Here is a 9707-nt window from a genome sequence, read left to right as displayed (position 1 = left end):
ATCAGGGGAACCCCGCCAAAAAACGTGTATTTTACACCCCTGAAAGCATTTTTAACGGGCGACATCCTCGAAACGCCATTGGGCTACTTTTGGGCTAGTTTTGAGTAGCAATTGGGCGGGTTTTGTTGTGAAAACCTGGCAACCCTGGCGGGAACACGCCTGAGGAAAGTCTAACACACACCTGTCTCATAATTACTGCCTTACCAGATGAATGAACAGTTTTCCAAGAAATCCTCTGCATGTTGGAGCTATTTCCTCTCTCTTACCTGCTGGATATACCAGGAGCTTTTCTGGGAAAATCAGCGGCATGTCAGAGCAGCTCTGAGGAGTCATTAACCCGAAACTCACCGAGTAACTCTAAACCGCCTCAGTCCTGCCCATTTAAAAATCGCTTCATTAAATGTATAAATTGGTTAAAGTGTGTAATAATATCCGTTTTCCCATCTTGGATGACTTTAGTGTCGGTTAACGAGCTAATCGCAGCGTTCTCCGCATCGCCTCAGACTGAGCGCTCCCGCGCTTTCTCCGCGCATGCGCAGCGCAGCGGACGCGGTCACGCGCAGAGACGCGGGGGCGCGCAGCAGCGGAGCACGAGCAGCGCGATCACTCAGCAGCAGGATTATAAGGAATCATGAGCGTGGGAAAACTGGTAAGATTGCGATGAAAACACACTCTCACTGCCGTTATAACGCGCTATGACACGACACGAGCTGAGAACAGACGAAACGCAACAGTGTCGCAGTTGTTCTTTGTTAAGTTCTGGAATAAATGTCTGTGCTGGTCGTCTTGCAGGTCAGATTTCGCAAGCTGGTGTGTAAATACAAACTATCGAACTGTCCTGTGTGTGCACATCTCTGTCCCACAGCAGAAAAACACAATAAAATCTGTTCGAGTTGATATCAGAGGCAGAGCTTCGGAAATACGTGTGTTTTAATGTAGAGTAATGAGCATAAAAATAAATAAATAACAACCAGAAATTAAGTTAATAAAACTATATAGACATTAAAAAACTAATAAAAATGACAAAAACAACTAAATGAAAACAGAACATATAAAAACTAACTTAAAGTATTAACACATCTATGATATTATCTCAATGAGACTAATATAACCCTGATTAGAGTAGACATGATTTAATTAGATTGTTTTTTGTGATCAACTTTTTATTGTCTTTTACATATAACATAACATCTTAACATCCATTTAAAAAAACAGACAAAAAACAACAGACATAAGAATTTAAAGAGGAGAGAAAGAAGGGGAAAAATCATTCCTTTATATAACCGAGTTTGAGGAAAAACATTGGCAAGCATCAATAGTACTAGGTTTGGCCTTATTAATTCATGCTGTTGTACATTCACTATTTTAAGAAGGCTATGGATCTGATTAAATTAGATTGTGTTATTATTTTCATTTTTCATTCATGCGTTTTCATTTATGCATTTGGCAGATGCTTTTGTCCAATGCATTGCATTAATGCATTCAAATCAATTGTAAAATTGATAATCAGAGACAATGAAATGCAGCGTCTAAAACAGAAGTGCAAATAGCATGTATATACATGATTTTAGAGGTCCACATGTTGGTGTATGAAGTACAGTAGAGCAGAAGGTGTTTTATGTGTGATGTTGATGTTGGTCAGTGAGCATCTGCTGTGTTTGATTATGTCATTCTCACAGTCAGATGCTTTAATGATGGTCAGATATCCAGCGTGATGAGGAAACTCAGTCCCATCGCGTCCCGTCACCCTCTTAACCCTTTACACAGATTTAACCCACACCGCTCACATTTACCACCATTACTGCTGTAAACCAGAGCTCCTCGTCCTCCGGGGCCAAATTATTAAGATAAATTAAGACAAAATAACTAAAAATTAACCTGTTCCCACAGGATTCAACCGCACAGTCTTGGAAAACCTGTATGCTTGAGGACATAGAACACATAATATGAGGTTTTAAAAGTCTGTTCCCTTTTGATACTTCACTCATACTGCGTCGCTAAACGCTATGGGGAAAAACTCCTTTTTCTCGGAGGACTGAAGCCTTTACAACCATTGGTTCGTGCAGTAAATAAAAAAAGAAGAAGCAGAACTGCACGAGCCAATGGTGCCGAAGCCCGCCAGAATGGGCGGGGCCATCTGGCTATATAAAATGGCATTTCGCCATAGGATCTGAGATCAATTTTCCTTCAGCGACAACGATCTTCCCTTTGCTGATCTGCGGGACTTGAAGTGCTCGCCGTTGACACGTCTCGCTGCGGATAGAAGCTGCCTTTTTCTCTGCACCTCTCTGCTGTTCCCGCCCGCTCTACGAGCCACCTTCAGCGTTTGGCGCAGACACCAGCTCGTCCCCTGCCGCCATCCAGCGAGCCTAAAAAAGCACATTTTTGCTTACTAAAATAACAGCGGCATTGTTTCAAATGCCGCGCCGTCATTGCGGCTTGTGCAGGATTGCACTGCATGCTGACGATGGCCACTCAGAGTGCGTTTCCTGTTTGGGCAAGCCCCACGCAGAAGCCGCTCGGACCGAGATGGAGTGTTCACACTGCGTGAACATGAGTCTCGCCTCTCTGCGCGCTCGGATCGCTTTCTTTTCAGAGAGTGACTCCACCCCTCGCGCCCTCCCATTTGTTTCCTCCCAGGGACCTGTGAGGGAAAAACAGCGGGACAAGGGGACTAAGCGCTCAAACTAAGCTCAATTACGAGCGAGCTTACGCCAGCCTAGATCCCGGGTGCCTCGCCCTCGCCAAGCAGAGAGGATTCTCCCGTCCTCTTTGAACACTCAGACTAGCGTCCCTCGGCGGATGCGAGCGACATGGTTTTGTTCGGTGTAATGGAGGACGAGCTGTTAGATGACAGCATGTCTCTAATAGCGTCAGCCGTGGAGGAGATGTCGGGCTCTACTATTGACCACACCACTTTGCCGTCTGCCGATCCCAGTGATGCCAAGCTAGGAATGGATGCCAAACTTTTCCGTGTCCTCTCTAAAGCGGTCGAAGAGCTGGGACTGGAGTGGTCTACGCCGGAGGAGCCCACTCGTAGCCGTCTGGACGAATGGTTCCTGCCGGGGCACCGCCAGGCCCCTCGTCAGCAAGCCTCCCCGTTTTTCCATGAAGTCCACGACGAGCTCATGAAGTCGTGGCACGCTCCTTACTCAGCTCGCCTTCGCACATCCTCTTCTTCTGCGCTCTCCTCAGTGGATGGCGCTGAGGAAAGAGGCTACGAAAAACTGCCTCTCGATGAGTCAGTGGCTGCGCACCTCCGCTCACCCCTCCAAGCCCTGCAGAATGACATCTGCCCTCGCTGGACGAGCATACTCCGCCGCCGGGCAGGTGGCCTCAGCTCTGCACCCCATGGCCGTGCTCCAGGTCTTTCAGGCCAAACTCCTCCAAGTCATGGACTAGTCCGGACCCGACCCCGCAGCCTTCAAGGAGCTGCGCAGTGCAACAGACCTGGCTTTGCAAGCTACGAAGGCTACAGCACATGCCATCGGGAGGTCAATGGCCAGCTTAGTTGTGTTGAAACGCCACTTATGGCTAAACCTCACTAAGATTGAGGCTGACAACGTCCCCTTCCTCGACTCCGGTCTCCCCTACGGGGCTGTTTGGACCCGCCGTCGAGGGATTTGCAGAGTGTTTTACAGCGGCACAAAAGTCGTCCCAGGCAATGCGGCTCTTCCTGCCTAAGCGTTCCAGCTCTGCAACGGCCACCAGTCGCCCCAGACCTACAGAAGCCAGCGAAACCTGCGCCGCCGCCCGCTCAGCCTACACAGAAAGTCTGAGCCCCGACAGCGCTCCCGCTTGGCCAGAAGCTACCCATTTCAAAGCACCAAGGACCCCAGCCCAAGCTGACGTTGGATCCTGCACCTCAGGCATCGTCCTGATCTGCTGGGCAGGAAGAGGAGGTTCCAAAGTCTCGCCAGTGCCGGACCACCCCCAAAACGCCCTTTGTTGTGCCCTCAAGCACCCCGTTCGGTTCTGGGTGCCAGTGGCAGTATGTTTGTTTTATAAACTGTTGTGAATACTGGGCCCGTTCCAAAAGCACCCTCACAAACAGCCGCTGTTATAGCAAGAAAAATAAAAAACAAACATTTTCAAAAAGAGAGCAAATTTCCTCTTCCAGTTATCACGAGTGTCAAGTCCCTGCATGGCGACTCACCACCCAAACTAATCCAACCCCTCGCCACACGGGCCGAGGCCTGGCAGGCCATCCCTGGAGTGTCAGACTGGGTTCTGGGGATTATAAAATGAGGTTACTCACTCCAGTTCACTTGAAGACCCCCGCGGTTCTGCGGCGTGGTCTCCACCTCAGTGCAGAGCAAGAACGCTCATGTCTTGCGATCCGAGGTGAAGAATTTGCTGACAAAAGGAGCCGTAGAGACGGTTCCACCAGCTCAGAGCCAGGCTTCTACAGCCGTTACTTCCTCGTTCCCAAAAAGGATGGCTGCCTCCGGCCCATCCTCGATCTCAGAAACCTGAACCGTGCCCTCATAAAACTCAAGACGTTTCAAAAGATACTGGGCCTCATGGCCTCTGCATCGCCGGTACTACAGCTGGGCCTGCTCCGCATGAGACCCCTTCAGTACTAGCTGAAACCTCAAATTCCTCCCCATGCGTGGCGTCACGGACACATTCGTGTCAGGGTGAGCCAGGCATCTGTAACAGCTCTGTCCCCTTGGAAAGACCTACAGTGGTTCAAGCAGGGTGTGACTATGGGCTTGATTCACAAAAGGAAGGTTGTCTCGACAGATGCATCCAACACGGGTTGGGGAGCTCTGTGCGAAGGCAGACCGATCTTTGGCTCCTGGTCGGATGCAGAAGGCCGTCTTCACATCAACTGCCTCGAGATGATGGCAGTATGTCGAGCCCTTCAGACCTTCTTACTGGACCTGAAGGGACACCACGTGCTAGTCCGCTCAGACAGCATGACAGTGGTGTCCTAAATAAATCGCCAGGGCGGGCTTACCTCGAAATGCCTTTTCGAGATGGTAAAACGCCTCTTGGAGTGGGCACATCTCAACCTGTGTTCATTGAGCAGCACATGTTGAATACCCCGACATATTGAACCGAGGAGCAGACATGCTATCTCGGAGCAACGTCCCCTCAGAGGAGTGGATGCTCCACCCACAAACAGTTCAGAGAATCTGGGAGAACTTTGGCAGGGCAGAGGTCGAACTCTTTGCCTCAAAAGACAACTCTCATTGCCCAACTTATTTTTCGAAGAGCGAGGACACGTTGGCCCACAATTGGCCCAACCTCCTCCTGTATGCTTTCCCCCCGATCGTTCTGATCCCTCAGGTAATCAGACGAGTCAGGGAACACAGACATAGAGTCCTTCTGGTGGCCCCACTCTGGAGGAACCAGCTTTTGGATTTCAGAGCTGTCTCAGCTGCTAACAGCAGCCCCGTGGCCCATTCCCCTGAGGCAGGACCTTCTCTCTCAGGCGAACAGGACGAGTTGGCACCCCCAGCCTGAGCTGTGGGCTCTGCACCTCTGGGCTCTCGATGGGAATCAGTAGATCTCCCTGAGAGCATCCTGAATACTATCTCACAGGCTAGAGCCCCATCTACGAGACGCCTCTATGCCCTTAAGTGGTCGGTCTTTTCCGCCTGGTGCACAACCCATGGCGAAGACCCAGTTTCATGTGACATATCAGTGATATTGTCCTAACTACAAGAGCTGTTGGACAAGGGCCGCTCCCCTTCCAAGCTCAAGGTCTATGTGGCAGCTATAGCAGCTTCCCATCCTCCTATAGCCGGACAGTCTGTGGGCCGGAACAACTTAGTTGTCTGTTTCCTGAGAGGGGTAGTGCTGTCATCGTGGGTGCTTCCGGTGTAGGAACGCTGTGCGCCTTCTGGCTGCCACTCCATGCTGGGTTGTGTGTTTGTTTGTGATCGTCTGTGTTTGCTACTATACTACCACTACTACCGCTACTTTTTTGCAAAACTGCCAACTGGATTTACTCTCCCTGCTTGGCTGATGGACTTTGGCAAATTGGATTCACTTTACTGTTCGGCTGGCGTACTTTTGTTGTTGTCTCTGGTTCTCATTACTATTATTGGATTACCTTCCAACATGGAATTTGGATACCTGTCTAGTGAACTCGGGGCGCTCGATGGGCACCCATGCTTTGACTGTGATGTACGAGCATTGCCGCTCGCTCGGGATTGTCCGACATCCATGTCACATACATCGCTCCGTCAGAAGGATTATTAATATCCAGCAGCAAAAATCTTCGGTTATTCCGTGCATCTGGACTAGTAACAGAACGTTGGTCAAATCAAAACATCTACCAAGAGACTGTCATCCATCGCGAACGCTTGTCTACGTAAAAAAGTCAGCCTCAAATGTCAACTTCACTGGCAACATAGGAGTACTGCATAACCACTTTGCTCTGTTGAACTGTCACTCCATCTCGGACAAGGGCCCCTACCTAAATGAACTAATTACGGATACCGACTTGGACATGTTATTTCTTACCGAGACTTGGCAAACACCTAATGATTTCATCTATCTTAATCTGCTTACACCGAATGGTTATCAGTACTTGTCTAAGCTGCGTCTGTCTGGGAAAGGAGGTGGCCTTGCGGTCATTTGTCGTAACTCCATAACACTCACTCAGATGGATTTTCACTGTACTAAGACTTTTGAATACATGGCTTTGAAGGTCGGCTCAAACTGTCCCCTCACAATTATTCTGATTTATAGACCACCCAAACAGCAAAACGACTTTTTCTCAGAACTCTGCGAACTACTAACACTTGCTTGTGCTTCATCAGCCTAGGTCATCTTACTTGGTGACTTTTACATCCATGTTGATACACCCTGTTTTAATAGTACTCAGCTAAAGACTGTTCTGGACCGTTTCGATCTTTAGCAGAATGTCAACTTCCCTACTCACACTCATGGTCATACGCTTGACTTAGTCTGTACATCAGGCTTAAATAATATTTCTATCAGTGGTCTGGCTACTCCAATTTCTGATCATAAACTTATTACTTTTGACTTTACACTAACTTACCCAACTAAATGTACTGAAAACAAAACCATTTCTTATCGTAAAGTTCAGTGCTATCAATGTTGATACACTTACTGCCTCTATTGCTTCATCTGGTATTTCTGATGTATTCAATTTTACTTGTCCATCCAAGATTTATGATTTGTATCGCACTGTTATTGCAGATGTTTTAGATGAGCATGCTCCAACTAGGACTAGGTCTGTTCCCATGTCCCGCTCCTCTCTATGGTATAACAATGAGCTACGTGCTATGAAAGCCAAAGGTAGACAACTTTGAACGCCTTTTTAGGAAAACAGATTTAACTGTACACTTTCAGGCATTTTCAGATCATGTTAAGTACTACAAAACTGCCTTGAATGCTGCTCATTCTTCCTATATTTCCAAAACTATCAACATAAATACAGCGTTCTGGCATGAAACTCTGATTGCGCAGTCCGATAGGTCTAACTCAATCTGACGTAATGATATCATTATCACATGGCACAGCTGATTGGTTTTCTCCTGTATTGGTAGCCAATGAGCTCGCTGCTCAACATTCAAATATATGACTAGAGCTTGCCGTAGCAGTGCAGCGCTTCAGAACAGCGAATTCAACATCTAAGATAAGTGAATGCTTCGGTAAGTCCTGCCTGTCTTGAGTTTGGGCCTAACAACTCCGAATTCGTCCTAAAACCAAGACATGGGTACGTTCCTAAGGTGCCCTACACCCCGTTTAGAGGACAGGTTATTACTCTCTCTGCGCTTCCTCCTTCTGAGGAGGACCAGGAGTTAAATTTTCTCTGCCCGGTTAGAACACTGAAAATTTACATTGGGCGTTACGCCCTGTTCAGGCGGTCGGAACAACTTTTTGTATGCTTTGGTGGCCGCACCAAAGGGTCCCCAGTCACAAAGCAGAGGATTTCTCTATGGTTAGTTGAGCCTGTTAGCCTGGTTTTTCTCCTATTTGACAGACAGACAATACTTCATCACCATGCATAACTACAAATCTCCCACTGTCCCTCTTAATCAGGGTGTGCCACAGGGCTCAGTTCTAGGGCCATTATTATTTATCATTTATATTATGCCCCTCGGACAAATTATTCGCCACTAAGGATGGGTATCGTTAAGGTTTTAACGGTATTACTACTCTTACCGATACTGCTTATCGATTCGGTACTTTAATGTGTATATATAGCAATTAATAAATGTATGTGTGTTTTATTAATTTCTCCAGTACCGATAGCAGAACCGTTAACGTCAGAGCTTATCGATATTCCGGTCTTTCATAATTTAGCCCCGGGACCGATTAAATACCGGGTTTCGGTACCCATCCCTATTCACCACCATGGTTTTCAGTACCACTGCTATGCCGATGATATTCAGATATATACTTCTTGCCGACCTGACTTTATTCACCAGACTGCTACTCTATTGTCATGTGTCAATGAGTTAAAAGGTGTTCGAAACAACTTTTTGTATGCTTTGGTGGCCGCACCAAAGGGTCCCCGGGCACAAAGCAGAGGATTTCTCGATGGTTAGTTGACGCTATAGCGCTAACATACTCCTCCCTGGGTCTTCAGAGCCCATAGGAGTCAGAGCCCATTCCACTCGGGGCGTGGCCTCGTCCTGGGCGTGGTCTAGAAGTGTGTCCATAGCAGATATTTGTGTGGCGGCTGGCTGGGCCTCACCGTCCACTTTCACCAGGGTCTATAACTTGGATGTTCCGGCCTTGCAGGCTCGGATTCTATCTGCTTAAATGGATACGCGCCTGCCTAAGGCGGTCTAATTCTTCAGGCATTGCCTGTTTATTCAGGTACGCTCTTGGCCCTTTCAGTAATGCTGAGGCTGTACAAAACCGTTGGAAAGATTATCCAAGGCTGGGCTGACCTCTGAGTTCAGACTCTTGCCTCCTGCAGGGCTCACCCTGCGTATAATTGGTCCTTCTGAGCCTTTTGGCCCTTTCAGTAATGCTGAGGCTGTACAAAACCGTTGGAAAGATTATCCAAGGCTGGGCTGACCTCTGAGTTCAGCCTCTTGCCTCCTGCAGGGCTCACCCTGCGTATAATTGGTCCCTCTGAGCCTTTTATGCTCAAGGCCAGTTCATGTCAGTCGTTCCTCTTTCATGACACGGCGGGATTGTATTGGTTCCCCATAGCATCTAGCGACGCAGTACGAGTGAAGTATCGAAAGGGAACGTACTCGGTTACTTGCGTAACCTCGGTTCCCTGAGATATGGGAATGAGTACTGCGTTCCTTGCTGTGCCATGACTCTGCACGACTCTGTGTCATCGCTTCAGTCGAATTTATCTGAGATCCTATGGCGAAATGCCCACTTATATAGCCAGATGGCCCCGCCCATTCTGGCGGGCTTCGGCGCCATAGGCTCGTGCAGCTCTGCTTTTTTATTTACTGCACGAACCAATGGCCTGCGTGATTGTAAAGGCTTCAGTCCTCTGAGAAAAATGAGTTTTTCCCCATAGCGTCTAGCGACGCAGTACTCGTTCCCGTATCTCAGGGAACCGAGGTTACATAAGTAACAGAGTACGTTTTCTAGATCTGGGCAGCGTTTCCCAAAAGTAAGCCTAAGTTGATCGTAGCTTTATTGGTTTCAATGGGTCTACGATGTACTTAAAGGTCCCATATTGTCAAAACTGAAATTTCCTGGCTTTTTTCACGATTACTGAGGTCTAGGGGCTATTTAACTACCATATA

The 9707-nt window shown here is 48.0% G+C and overlaps 1 protein-coding gene across 1 annotated transcript in view; it reads left to right on the top strand.

Moving 5' to 3' along the window:
* The first annotated feature begins 550 nt into the window (after positions 1 to 550).
* The window catches only part of LOC107714761 (ectonucleotide pyrophosphatase/phosphodiesterase family member 2-like), a 43410-nt gene continuing 34253 nt past the window's right edge, over positions 551 to 9707 (top strand). The window contains exon 1 of the mRNA XM_016520726.1: positions 551 to 649. Coding sequence (XP_016376212.1) covers positions 632 to 649 — 18 coding nt within the window. The 5' untranslated portion in view covers positions 551 to 631. The remainder of the gene's footprint in view (positions 650 to 9707) is intronic.

The sequence above is a fragment of the Sinocyclocheilus rhinocerous genome, unplaced genomic scaffold, assembly GCF_001515625.1.
Source record: "Sinocyclocheilus rhinocerous isolate Xijiao unplaced genomic scaffold, SAMN03320098_v1.1 scaffold359, whole genome shotgun sequence".
Classification (NCBI taxonomy): domain Eukaryota; kingdom Metazoa; phylum Chordata; class Actinopteri; order Cypriniformes; family Cyprinidae; genus Sinocyclocheilus; species Sinocyclocheilus rhinocerous.
The sequence above is the reverse complement of the archived record's forward strand: the minus strand, read 5'-3'. Positions and strand labels throughout refer to the sequence as shown.